General features: G+C 54.9%; 1 protein-coding gene across 2 annotated transcripts in view; it reads left to right on the forward strand.

The window, feature by feature from the left end:
* The window catches only part of ASIC1 (acid sensing ion channel subunit 1), a 102,567-nt gene extending 91,811 nt beyond the window's left edge, over positions 1–10,756 (forward strand). For both annotated transcript variants that reach the window (XM_034791733.1, XM_034791732.1), the window contains 7 exons: positions 129–279; positions 2,233–2,289; positions 3,599–3,752; positions 4,039–4,130; positions 6,251–6,330; positions 6,897–7,001; positions 8,112–10,756. In XM_034791733.1, coding sequence (XP_034647624.1) covers positions 129–279; positions 2,233–2,289; positions 3,599–3,752; positions 4,039–4,130; positions 6,251–6,330; positions 6,897–7,001; positions 8,112–8,216 — 744 coding nt within the window. In that variant the 3' untranslated portion in view covers positions 8,217–10,756. The remainder of the gene's footprint in view (positions 1–128; positions 280–2,232; positions 2,290–3,598; positions 3,753–4,038; positions 4,131–6,250; positions 6,331–6,896; positions 7,002–8,111) is intronic.
* The last annotated feature ends 3,338 nt before the right edge of the window (positions 10,757–14,094 follow it).

The following is a 14,094-nucleotide window of genomic DNA, read 5'->3' on the forward strand; positions in this document are numbered from 1 at the left end:
TTCTCAGCTTGCTCCTAATCTGATCGGTGCCTGGTCCACCTTGGTGCTCAACAAGAGCCTTCTGGGAGCATTCCCTGGGGAGAGAAGGGGTGGGGCACCTGTTCTCATTCCTCCCTGCTCTGCCCCAGCTGATCTACCTTCCCCCGCCCTGGGGTAACTGCCAGTCCATAACCAGAGACTCTGAGTTCTACGACACCTACAGCATCGCGGCCTGTCGCATTGACTGTGAGACCCGCTACTTGGTGGAGAACTGCAACTGCCGCATGGTGCACATGCGAGGTGAGCCCAAATGGGGACAGGGACAGGCCCAAACCAGCCCCGGGTAGGACACTCCCTGTGCAGCTCAGAGCATCTCCCTGCCCCAGATCAGACCAATGGGCCCATCTAGCCCAGTATTCCCCCAATGCCTTCCTGCCCCAGATCAGACCAATGGGCCCATCTAGCCCAGTATCCCCCCAATGCCTCTCTGCCCCAGATCAGACCAATAGGCCCATCTAACCCAGTATCCCCCCAATGCCTCCCTGCCCCAGATCAGACCAATGGGCCCATCTAACCCAGTATCCCCCCAATGCCTCCCTGCCCCAAATCAGACCAATGGGCCCATCTAACCCAGTATCCCCCCAGTGCCTCCCTGCCCCAGATCAGATCAATGGGCCACTTAGCCCAGTAACCCTCCACTTCATTGTTGCCGTGGATCAGACCAAGGGTTCATTTCGACAGGTATCCCGCTGCCCACACACTGCTAGTAGATCTAGTCCATTCTCTTGCTTCTTGTACCAGAGCTGACCAGTGACCCATCTAGTCCAGTGCCCCCCTCCCCCTTCCCTTGCTCCAGGATTCCTGCCCCAACAGGACACTGCTCTGTCTTGTTCCATGTCCTGCTTTGGGGCAAACAATACCTGAAGGTGAACAGCACCTCACAGTGCATGAGCTGAGACCCACTGCTCTCAGAGCACAGCCTTTGCAATTAATGCAGCTCTGGCCTGAGTCTGCTGCAGCCCCCTCCCCTAAATCCCAGCTATTCTGGCACTTCCAGCACAGCTCCGTGGCTCCAGGCTGGATTCCAATTTAATCCCCCAAATTCCTCTCAATTCTCAGCCTATCAAGAAACATATCCAGGCAGTGCTGGAGCCAGGATACCATGGGTGATGGGCAGACACGTGGGCTCTGGCAGTGCAGTTGGGGGTTAAACTTACGCCTCTGGGGTGTGCAGGCAGATAATGCTGGGTCCCCAGAGAGCCCCTGAAGGTACTTCCCCGGTGGGTTTGGAGGTCTCCGTGGAGGGTGCTAACTCTGGAGCATGCTGCCCACAGACCCCCTCACTAAGCCCATCTCTGAAGATCAGACCAGACCAGACTGATCAGCATTTGAATGGTAGCAGTTGCACTACCAAGATTGAGGCAGGCCCAGTATTTGTCTAAGAGCCAAAGCCGGCTTGGAGGAAATAAATAAGGCAGCATAAATCCCGAGGCAGGCATGTGCTGCTCCGGGCAGGCGGGGGGACCAGGCAGCAGTCTCCCCAGGGGGCTGCGGATTGAACCTTCTACTCTGTTCCCCCACCGCTGGGAGCCACTTCCCCTCTCATGGAACTAGCCCTTTATTCCAAGGGCTTTAGCACTGGTCTTACACTGATGGGACTAGTCACTTGCAAACAGGCCGTAGCAAGTAAGGCATGGAAATTAACGTACAGAATCACAGACCCTACATTATTCTGGCTGCTTGCTTTCTCTGGGGCGGGGATTCTGTACACAGTCGAGGTGAGGTGTTAAAGTCAAGACTGTCTGTTTGCTCAGGATCCTGATGGGATGTTATGGGGAGGGGTTTGAGATCACTGAGAGGTTTCCTGGTCCGGGGGAGTGGGGGATAGGTGCAGGCTAGGAAACAACACACAAATTCAAGGAGCAGCAAAATAAATACTCAGGCTGCCACACAGGATAAGATTGCTGGTCTAGCTGTTCCTGTACCCCTCTCCTCCACACCCATGCTGGACCAGAGCAATGGTTCATCTAGCTCACTATCCTCCCTCCACACACACACACCCATACCAAATCAGACCAATGGCCCATGTAGTCCAGTATCTCCCCCTCCTCGGTTGGATCAGACCAATGGCCCGTGTAGTCTGGTGTCATCCACCCACTCCCCCTCCCACACCCACTGGATCAGCCTCTTCACCTTAAATCCAGCCCCAGCACAGAGGTTCAACTGAAACTTTGCTCTTCTGTCTCCCTGCAGGCGATGCCCCCTATTGCACCCCTGAGCAGTACAAGGAGTGCGCGGACCCGGCCTTAGGTGAGACTGCCTTGCCCCTCTCTCCCTTTGCAGGTTTGGCCACTGGCCTAGAGCCTAGAGCGGGGCCCACTCCATTCCAGGATGACAGGGCTCTCGCTGTGCCACGCATATCAAGGGGCAAGGAGAGCACCCAGCAGCAGTGGGGTGTGTGAAGGAAGGTCCCCATCCCTACTGTAACTCATACCTCATTCCAGTTTCTAAGGGGGAGGCCAGCAACCCCATGCAGGTCCCTAGACATCAGGAAGGGGTGTAGCACCAAAGGACTCTATCCACCTCTGAATCAGGCCCTTCAATCCATCTAGGCGTGCATTTCCACTACCCCTGGGGTCCAGCACCACACCTGCTACTACAGAAGCTCAGAGCCATGGTCCTGTCAGGCTCTCTATGCATAGATGAAGCAATCTCTCCGGGGTGCCACTAGTTTTTTAAGCCCTAAAGGACAAAGATGACTCTGGCTATATTTGAGACTCCTCCTGGGTCTTCATCCTGATGGTATCTGTGCTCCTGTGACCATCACCAGCAGCTGTCTTCAGGGTTGAACCCTGGCCATTCACTGCTAAAAGCACACGCTTTTAGTAGCTCCATTAGCTGGCAGCTGCAGTAGACCCTTATTCTCATATATGGACTACCCACTAGAGAAGAAAGATTCACACTCTGCTACTGTGGTTTACACTCCTATTGCACACCTGTCAAGGACCCTACTGCCACATCAGACTTGGCCATGGGGCCTTGCCAATGGCTGACGATGATGGAGGCTCAGCCATGGGCCGTGCCAATGGCTGGCAATGATGGTGGCTTGGCTGCAGCAGACCCTGCACCCCCTTGACATTCATCCTTCAGACTCCAAAGACTCTTCTGTAACATGTGACTGCGAGTGCCATATTTCTCACCTCTCTCTTCCCCTGTCCCTCCCTCTGATCCCTGTGCTGATTGCCCCACCCCCTTCATTTGTTTCTATTTGCATCATTTTCAGATGGTGATTTTCTTTCTCCTACTTTGATTTGGCTCTGTTAGCGCCTTGTGTTTGTTTTGTTGCCATTGACCTCCCAAGAGCCTTAGCTAGGGCAGGGGAATGGCTTACAAGTGGGAACTGGGAGGAGAGGGTCCTAGAAATCTTCCAGAAATTGTCCCCCTCTTTCTTCTCCTGTTAAGTGACTTGAGTGGCACTTTCCAGGGGCGGCTTTGAAGTCTGGGGAATGTCGAGAGACCACTTTAGAGTATGAGCTGCTATTGTTTTATTTTGTTCTCTCTCTCCGTTCGCCTCCTTTCCACCCATCTCCCTTCCCCCCCCCCACTCCCACCCCCCCAGATTTCCTGCTGGAGAAGGACAACGATTACTGTGTCTGTGAGATGCCCTGCAACGTCACCCGTTTTGGCAAGGAGCTGTCCATGGTGAAAATCCCCAGCAAGGCCTCAGCCAAGTACCTGGCCAAGAAATACAACAAGTCGGAGCAGTACATCGGGTAATTGGGGAGGAGGCTTGCGCCACAGCCCTGGGGGCAGAGCCAATGGAACCAGGATGCTGCACGTATTGCCAGTCCCACAAGAGTTTCATTCCCCATTGGCCCCCTGGGCACCTGCCCAGTCTCCAGATCTATGGGATGCCAAGTGCCGGTTCTTAATCCCTGGCCTCCTTTCCCTGGTCTCGTGGCTTCCTGCTGATTTTGTCCATGCTGGATTTGCTTCAGCAACTCCAGGCTGTCACACAGAGCCAGCCCCATCCAGTGACACTCCCTTCCTCTCTTGCAGGGAGAACTTTCTGGTGCTGGATATCTTCTTTGAAGCCCTGAACTATGAGACAATTGAGCAGAAGAAGGCCTACGAGGTGGCTGGCTTGCTGGGTGAGCCATGTTTCCCCTCCATATTCAGGGGCAGGCAGGGAGCCAGACCTTGTGGTCACTGCTGAGCAACGCTAGCTGAGTGCTTGGAGTAGGGGTCCATTCAGCTCCAATGATTCCCCCAGCACTAAACCCCAAAAGCCTGTCACCTCCAGTGGGCTGTGGCTCTCCCTCCCACCTGTCGGTGATGCCTGGAGGTAAGCTGAAGCAGGGAGGGCAGTCAGAGACCCTGGTTCTGCAGCAGCCCAGTGGGCATGAGCTGTGGAGCTCCCTGGGAGGGCAGGGTCTTTGGTGCTGAGTGCAGGGGAGTGGTGGGGCAGATGGTAATTCCATGGCTCTTGCCAGGCACATGGTGATGTGTGCTGTGGGAGGCATCGCACACCAAGGAGCCGAGAGACACTGCACATTTGAATGCGGTAGCTGAGTCCGGATCCCACTGCTGTGAATTGGAAAACTCCCGCTGGCTTCTGTGGGACCAGGATGAGGCTCAGTGTGGGGGTTGGTGGGAGCTGTTCGTACACAGGGCTGTTGCTTCTCCTGCTGCCCCCTTGGGGACAGACCCGGCTGTGAGCGGCACTGGGATAAATCTGGTGCACCTGTCCCAGAACATCACATGGGATGAGTGGGAGCGTGATCGCCCCCAGCTCAGATGGCTGTGTGCCCACCTTCAGCATGGAACTCACGCCCCTTTGCACACCTCACCCCTGAACCTAGCCCGTGGCAGCTGGCTCAGCTCAGCGATTTACCTCCCACCCCACCCCAGGCAGATGGGGGGAACCATGTGATCCGTGTCTGGCAGGTGAACCAGATTTCAGTGAGCGGGAAGTAGCATTATCTCTACCAGTCCTTCCCCAAAGCTCCTATCCTGATCTGTTTTCTCTGCAGCAGACTCCTTCCTGCAGACCCAAGTGCAGATGTTTAAGGGCTTTTTGAATAAACTAATTGGAAAATAGTAATGGATCCATTTAATGAGCAGATTTCATCTCAGTGTAGAGCCATTGGGGTTTGGTCTAGCCGGCTGAGGGAATAGGGCTCATGGGGTGCAGAAATTATATAGGATCCCCTGGGTGCATGTGCATTGAGTCATCCAATTTGTCACTGGTAGAAGATGGTCTGAGGTCCCGATTGACAGGCCCTGGTAGGGCAGGTGGGTGAGCCAACGACAGAAGCTTATCAAACTCGGGGAAGATAAGTGAGCCAATGAGAGATTGGTTTATAAGGTTATATGGCAGGCAGGTGAGCCAATGAGAGTAGCTTGGAAAGGTCAACATTGCCTCTGGGCTGACTGGGGAATGGAAATACCCCTGGAAGTGGGTGGAGTCCCCATTCCAAGTAGCAGATCACTGCCCACACTCACACACCTTATCCCTCCTGACTTGGCTTTTCCGAGGCTTTTTCCTCCAGAACTGCCCTGCTCCAGCTTTCCCTTGCATTGGTTGGAGAAACTCTTGGGCCTCGGTACTCCAAAGATGGAGCAGATCCCACTTGGTCTAGCTGCTTGTATGAGTCAGTGGGGCAGGTCTGCAGAGCCTGACAGCCAGTCCCAGGCCCTTCTCGAGAGGCCAAGGGAGAGTCAAGGCTCAATTCCTAGAGGGACTGAGGGTCAATGGGTGCTGTGAGTACTTGGCCTCTCGGCGTAGCCATCCCCAAGGGCCGGGGGCTTTGCTGGCTCCATACTGAGGGGTGTTTATTGGAGGCACAGAGCCAAAACCTGCAGCCCAGAACCCTGGTGCTTTGGGAAAATCCCGGCATGGCTGCAGGCTCCCTGGCTTCTTGGCCTCATCCCTGGGGCTTCCTAGTGAATCTCACATTGGAGGACAGAGCCCTGGCCACTGGTGAGTCCATTCATCGCAGGCGGCAGGACTTGCTCCCCTACTTCCACTGAGCAGAGGGTGCAGAACCCATGCCCTGAGCCCATGTGGAGAGTCGCTGAGCTCGTAGGTTCACCAGCCCAGCAGATCAGAGCTCACCAAGCTGCAGTCTGGGGTCAGGACCAAGGATCACCTGAGGTCTCCGGCTTTGGTTGGCCGAGGGGTGGGGGGTGTCCGTGTCACAGGCTCATCACACGGGCCGCCCACTCCCAGCCAGCCCGCCCTGACGGCTCTCATCCCTCTCATCTCCAGGCGACATTGGTGGGCAGATGGGGCTGTTCATTGGGGCCAGCATCCTGACCGTGCTGGAGCTGTTCGATTATGCCTATGAGGTGAGTGAAGGAGGGATCACCAGGAACCCCACTCTGCTGTGGGGGTTGAGAACCATCCCCCATGATGCACCAAGATGCTCCCCTAAGGTCAACCCCTATCACACTGCTTCCCCCACAGCTCCTTCCTCCCCTTCACCTCTGCATGTCACTTCACTGCCTGCTCCCTGCCTGGTCTCACCTGCCAGCCCCCCTCTGCCCTCCCAGTCCCTTCCCACTCATCATGAAATCTCCCCCAGGCTGCTGCCAGCCTCAGGTGCCTCCTGCCAATCCCCTGGGACCCAAATCCCTCCTGCCCATGGGAGCTGTGAGCCCCTTCATACGTTGTGGGTGAGTTTCTGATCTCAGCTACCCTGCAACCAGTGCAGAATGGGGAATCACTCTGGATTTACCTGTGCTGTGGCTGGGAGCAGGATCTGGCCTGTGCAGTTTCCACCAGTCCCTCGTCATGTGACTTACCTCAGCACTGCCCCCCTGTAACTGTTGCCCCTGATGTGCCCCCAGCAGCGCGCAGGATGCTTTGGGTCACTGAGGGAGCCATCCCACTCAGGAGCTGCTTTCACTTTCAGGTCATAAAGTACAAGCTGTGTCGCCGGGCCAAGTGCCAAAAGAATCACAAAAGGAACAACACAGACAAGGGCGTCGCCCTGAGCATGGACGATGTGAAACGCCATGTAAGTGCCTGAACCTGCCCTTCTTCTTGTGGCTTGGGCCACGCCTCAGTTAGACTCCCTGACATCCCTATTGACCCCTACATTGGGGGGAGGGCAGCACACTGCCCTGCAGTGCCCCCCATACCGCTCAGCGAGCCCTCTGGGGCTGGGGGTTCTCTTGGAGGTTGCTGAGTACTAGTGAGAGAGGCAGACCCATATCACTGTTCAGAGCCTGCTGTAGGGTAGCCAGGGACTGTGCAAGGTCCCCACGCATAGGACATGCATCTCAGTCCTTCCCTTTAGCATCCTTGCTGTCCTGGTCTCTTCCTGCTCCTTCACCTCTGAGCTAGCAAGGACGGCTAAGAGAGGACTGGCTGCCTTGAAAACCAAAGTTAGGAACCCCCAAGCCTGTAGGCTGCTGAGAAAGTGGCTTGTGGGAACGACCTTTGTGCTGTGGGGATTGCTGGGGAGCAACCTGCAGTGAAAGGACATGGCTGGGATCCACAGCAGGGCATTGAGCATGCCAGCTTGGGACCCCATGCTCCAGTGCCCAGACCCCTGTCCTCTGGGACTGCCTGGAGTGGTAGCTAGCAGCCTTTGGAGAGGGAGAGGATAGAAAACTGCCCAGGTCTTGCTAGAGTGCCAGTCACCATGGTATTTAGGCACCGGAGTTCAGTGCCGACTGACTTGCTGAAAATAGCTGAAAACTGTGGTTCTCTTGGGGCCATGGCCCCAAGCCAGAAAGTTCTGACCCAGATGCACAGATCCGCCAAGCTCCAGGGCATTGGGCCTAGGGAGCTGGTTCACTCATTACAGAAGAGCCACAAACCTTGCAGCCCATCTCTAAACAGGGTCTTTGTTCACGGGAGGTGGTGTCACTCAGCCAGATCTATGGAGATCTCCTATGCTCTGGGGCTCCCTGGACAAGGGCACTAAGTGGTTTGGGGGCATCCCTGGAGCTGCCAGGCTCCCCAAATATTGCCAGAGCCTCTGGTCTCTGTGATTACCAGAGGGCTGGACTCTTGCCTCTATCAGGGATTGCATGATGCTGTTGCTGTATCATCTGCTCTTCTCCCTGCGCTCGGCACCTGCCGTGCTTAACTTTCCTTCCCTCATCTCCCTTGCCCCCAGAATCCCTGCGAGAGCCTAAGGGGCCACCCAGCCGGGATGACATATGCAGCCAACATCCTACCTCATCACCCGGCCCGGGGCACGTTTGAGGACTTCACCTGCTAACTGACGTCCAGATGTACAACGTACACTACCAAAGCCCTCCGGAGAGCAGCCCCTGTCCCTGGGGGGCGTCCGTGGAGGGGACACACCTAGGGGCCCTTGCTCCTCGCCACAGTGGGACATTAACAAGAGTGATGGCCTCAGGTTTAGGCCCAGGTGGCAGGCATTTGGGTTGGTTTCTGACCCTGGATACAGACTCAGCGCCAGCTGCTCCCCCCCCCCATAGTTTAGAGACTTTTGGACATTCCGGTCCCACCCCCCAACACACAGCTCTGACTCTGCAGCCTGTGCTGGAGCTACACACGGACCGGGCTGGGCCACAGGACCTGGCCTGCTCCTCCTTGGCTCCTCAATTTGTTTTTAACTAAAAAGAGGAAGGAGCCCAGAAGAATCAGCTCTTTGGCTGCAGTCATACTGGGGGAAGTAACCCCTCTCCCATGTTCCACATTCCTGTCCATTTACCTGGTTTCCATGTCTATCCCACATCCACGCATCGCACTGGAGAGAGACTTGGTGGGGGGAGGGTTATGAGTGAGCACGGGGAGGCCTGGTCCCTGCGCTCAGCTTGAGCCAGCTCTCCACAGAGCAGGGGAATCTGTTAGTACTGGAGCATCACCTCCACAAAGATGGGAGCCCCCGGGGCCTGTCCTCTGAGCCAGGGGCCCCATTGCTATGGCAGCATGTTTGCCTGGGCCCCTCTTTCAGCATTTCACCCCCAGTGTGGATGGGAGAGGCTGATGGTGAGAGCTGGATCCCAGAAGCTTCTGCTGTGTGTCTACACTGCAGGTGCACTGCAGCCGATTCAGCAGCCACAGTCTTGCTCTGAACTTAGTCCCCTGCCCCTGGCACTGAGTCTCTGAGCATGATGGTCCCTGGAAGCCTTCCCTGGCTGTGGGTTCAGCTCAAGGGCAGATGCCCCCAGGTCTCCCCTGGCTCCTGTCCCCTCCAACATGACCACGATTGGTGCTCTGTGGACTGAGCTGGGGTAATGATAGCCCCACCTGTGAGCAAGCACAGCCTTCTTCCTTCCTTCACCACCACCCTCCTCCACATGCCTCACCCCCAGAGAAGTCTCCTGCCCAAAACTCTCACATCTGGAACCTACACAATCCAGAGGCGTCCAGAAAGGCCCCTGTGTGTGGACAGCGCCAAAGACTGCAACTTGGGGTGGGGGAGGGGAATGAGGCCCGTACAGTAGCCATGCTGCAGGGTCAAGGAGGACTTTCCAAAAACCCTAAGAGGCCTCAGCCTCCTTTTCCCCTAAGGCAGAAGCCTCATAGCTAATGGGGCACGTAAAGGGGAGAATCCCCCTCAGGCCCATAAGCCCCCGCTGTTGCACAGTCCTTTCCAGATAAGCCTGCCAAGCCAGGCAGCTGGGGCTGGATGTGCTATGGGGAGCACTAGGGTCAGCATGACAGGCAAAGGAAATGCTGATGGATGAAGCTCACACTGATCGTGCTGCCACTTCCCATGCAGGTGGGATCGGCCAGGAAGGGGAGCCTGCCCAAGACAGCCCACACTCCAGAGCTGCACTATGATAGTCAGACACAGGGGTTTTCTGGGGGGAGCCATGCCTTTCCCAGGCCGGTCACATGTCCTCCAGGCAGGTGCTGTCCCAGGAAATGTAGGGCTTTGCATTCCCATCTGCCATGGAGTCAGCCAGAAGCCAGGCATCCTCTGGAACAGCCTGACGCCAGGGAAGCCCGTGGCTCAGAGCTGGCTGTGGAAGCTGATGCCCATGGGCTGAGCTAACTTTCCATGGAAGGAGGCTTCCAGCAGGACAGATCCTGTCCACACGATCCTGCTTGTGCCCTCAGCTCTGCCAATATCAGCTGAGCCAAGCCCTCCATCAAGCAGAACCCTCTGGGGACTCTCAGACACCCACCCTTTTGAAATGACCCACAGACCCTCCCCCCACCCCCACAACTTCTCCAGATGAAATTCCCAAATTACCGGCAGCTACTGAAAATGGCAGGCTCTGGGCTTGGTTTTTCAGCGGTGCCTGTTGTTCACAGCCACCCTTGGCCCTTTGTGTCCCAGAGTCTCTGCTACTAGTGCCCATAGGCTGGGCTGTGTGGGAGGAGCCAGCCCAGTCATAGCCCCTCCATGGGATGCTGGTACATAGAGGAGAGGAGCTGTGAGGTCAGTTTGACTTGTGTGTAACAAACCCAACCCCCTCCGCAGCCAGGCCAGGAACTCCAGAGCCAGACCTTGCCTGGGTTGCCTCCATCCTTTTGTTCCACTGTCAGGGCCAGCCCCAGAATTCTCGTGCCCACCCTGCACCCTCCACCAAGTGACAGCTCTGCAGGGCTGAAGTGCTACTTAGCTTAAAGAGCTTTTGCAATGTCATTTTTATTATTTTTCTAATCTTTATTTACTTTATGATTATTATTATTTTACTTCCTGACCAAAATTAGGAACCGGGGTCAGGCCTTTGTATCTAGCACTTGCCCAAAGACAAACGGGTCAGCCACGTCCAGAGATTGTCTTATGGCTTCTTAGTGCGGGTTCATTCCTTTTCTTTCTTTCTTTCTTTCTTTCTTTCTTTCTTTCTTTCTTTCTTTCTTTCTTTCTTTCTTATTTTCACTCTCGCGCTCTAAAGCTTTTAAAGATGGGGCTTGGATTTGGATTTGACCTTGATGCTCACCCGTTGAAACTTATCATTTTTTATTTGTCTGTTTTTACTATATCATCCTCATTTTATATTTCTTATATATAATATATAATATATATTACTATATATATATATGTGTGTACATATATATATATCTGTATGCGGCATATCAGTGTAGATACCCATCCAGTAGCATTTAGGCCTTGATATTGTGCCATTTTTCTGTTACCGATCTCTGAATGCCTTCAAGTGTATAAAGTGTTGAATTATCTCTGGTATCTGTACTATGTACACACATTTTCATAGGAAGCACAATAAGATGACAAATGCATTGTATATCAATACCTGCTACTCTTAACAATGATATAAAGGATACTATAAATGGATGAGATAGAGGATAGAGACTGAGCCTTTTTCTCCCCAGCTGGGCTGCAGGACTCTATCCTTGTGGGTAGGAAATCAGAAGCACCCCAGGCAGCTTCTCCCTCCCCACAGGGCTCACGTTGTGCATCTCAAACTGAGGACCAAAGAGGGGACTTGCTGCAGAACAAAGTGTTGGCCCTGAATTGGAATGACTTAAGTACATACTTACTAAAGGCCATAGTGCATACTGTGTGACAGCATTCACTGGCACTGAATGTGGCTTCAGGCCTATAAAGGGATTTGCAGCCCAGATAGGCCAACGAGGGCCCCAGAAGCCAGACAGGTTACCTGGCGTCACCAGCGAGAAGAAGGACCCGGGTTAATTACAAGTGAAGCCCATCTGTGGAAAGGCTAGGGCAGTGCTATAAAGCCAGAAGGGGATGGCAGGGGAAGGAATCTGCCATCGCTCTCTGGGATGAGGGAGCTTGTTAGGGACAAGCAGGAAGTCCAGGGAGCGAGTAAGCCCTAAAATCCTGCCCTGGAGTAAGAGTCTAGCTAGCAAGAGGCTAGAAGGGGGTGAAATAGCCAGGGAGTAGTATAGCTCCTGTGGTAAACCCACAAACAGGCAAGGGAAGAGAGAGAGAGGCTGGGTAGGAATGAGCCAAGGGACAGGGACTGAGCAGTCCTGGATTGCTGGATATAGGGCCCCTAGGCTACAGTCCGGTGTAGCAGGCAGGCCCGGGTTCCACTGCTAGCCACTAGTCCTGGTGGACTTTGCAACCCCGGGAGGGGCCTGGCCTGAGGGACCAGGATAGGCTATTGCAGAGTGAGCAGAAAGCAGAAGCGGGCACCCAGTGCCACAAGAACTACTTTCCCAGATGTAGCCATGAGCAGGCACACTAGTGGTGAGTGGGAATCCTGTTACGAGGCCTCTGACACATTTCTGCATTTCAGCATGGAGCAGGCAAGGATGGATCCTGGGACCTGACTTTGAGTGGGGGTAAGTGCAGGCGCCCTGCATTCCAGCAATAGGCAGGCATGGGGCTGGGACACTGAGGTTTAGGGCAGGAGTTAGAGCCCAGTGCAGTGAAATCCTAGGCTCCTCCCTTCCCACACTAGCCAGGCGTTGAGCCTCCTGCCTTCCAGCACGGGGCACCATAGGGAGGGCTCCAGCCTGGGTTTGCTGTGGTGATGTGCACCCTCGGAGTGGGCACTGCTGCCTCCTAGCAGCCAGATGGTGACAAAACAAACCCAGTGTCACTGTCTAGAGCTAAATGGCTGGAAAACACGGCCTCTACAGTTACAGGGCCTTGCTAGCAGCAAAGGAATAAATGTTCCCAGTGCTGCAGCCTTGAGCAATGTGCTGCTGGCATTCACGGCTTCTGCATGATGTTTGAAGCCAGCCTGCTTCCCCAGCACCTGGTGCCCAATGGCTGAACCACCACCATGGGGCCGTGGCTGGGGTAGGGCACGTCTGGGTGGTGGTGGGGTACTGATGCAGTGAGAATACACCCTTTGCACCTCATCCTGTTCTCAGGCCTCAACATAGCCAGGGCTCAGGAGGGCTGGGCGTGGGAGTCTGGCCAGCTGCAAAGGCCAGTTCTGGAGCTAAATATCCTCAGACTTCAAGGGATCTGGGGTTTGGTCCCAGCCTGTCTGTGACATGTAATGGTGCACAGGTCACAAATGGCTGACTTGGGCAGCTGGTGAGCCCTCTGTCTCAGACTGCTTGCCTAGCGCTACCCAGTGCCGTGGAATGAGTTTACTGGGTTGCAGCCTAGTTTTGACATCACAAAAACCACCAAGATGGGCCCTCCTTAGCCCTCTTGTTGGTAGCTCCATGAGAGGCCAAGGGGTGAATGGGCCAGAGGAATTTCCCTCTCCTCTGACTCCTAGGCCAGTCCCTCCAGGGTAGAGCTGTGGCATGTTGGTGGGGTCAGGTGTGTGTGGGAAGCTCAGGCTGCTGCTGACAGACATGAGGTGCTGTGAAATGGCCTTGAGGCCAACACCGCTCTGATGTGCTGACATAAAAGCTCCAGGCCTGATAAAAGGGCACTCTTCACCACAAGGCCCCAGATACTCAGTCGCTATGCAGGGATGGGCTGCCCACTGCTAAGACCTGGCCTCCCCTGGGTTAGAACATAGCTGCCACACAGCAGCTTAGCACAGGAAGTGAAGAGGAAGTCAATGATCAGTGGATACTGCAATGGGCAGTTAGGGAGACAGCAGGGAATTTGGCCAGGTGCTGATACCTTGTCTCTCATGTATGGCATCATAGGGCCTTTCACAACCACAAGGATTAGGACCTCGGTTTTATGGCACCTCCCATGGTGTGGCTCTGCAGTCCCACACCAGGGCACTGAGTTGAGTATGGAAACAGGCCCACCAAGCCCAGGACACCTCATCCACAGAGGAATTCCTGCCCCTACAGAACAGCATTGCATTAGCCTCCTACCTAATTAAATAGTACTCGGCAAACTTGCCACCGGATACTCCAGGCTTGGAGCCAATCAGATTAGAGAGTCCCAAGTGTCCCTTCGAGAGGCTCTCTGGCACTAATGGAGTTTGGCTTCCTGGGGCTCATCTCATTCAGTTAAGACTCCGCTGTGGACACGTCCAGCTGTTCATCTCAGGAGAGAAACAGGCTACAGCTCCATTACTGCGGCAGCCAGAGAGGCAGAGTGGATTAGAAGGCATGAGCTGATTTATCCCTGTTAGGGACTGTGGGACCTGCATGCAGCCAACTTTGGCTGCAGCGCAGGGGGCACAAGCCATGCAACCCCTGCTAGCACTCTGGCGCTTTCACCCTGGGGATTGTGTGGCCTCCGTGAACCTGCAGCGTGAGGATTAATCATGCTGCGTGTATAAACACAGCCAGAGATAGCATCACCTCTGCACCCCCCC

Source organism: Trachemys scripta, chromosome 16 (genome assembly GCF_013100865.1).
Source record: "Trachemys scripta elegans isolate TJP31775 chromosome 16, CAS_Tse_1.0, whole genome shotgun sequence".
Taxonomy (NCBI): Eukaryota; Metazoa; Chordata; order Testudines; family Emydidae; genus Trachemys; species Trachemys scripta.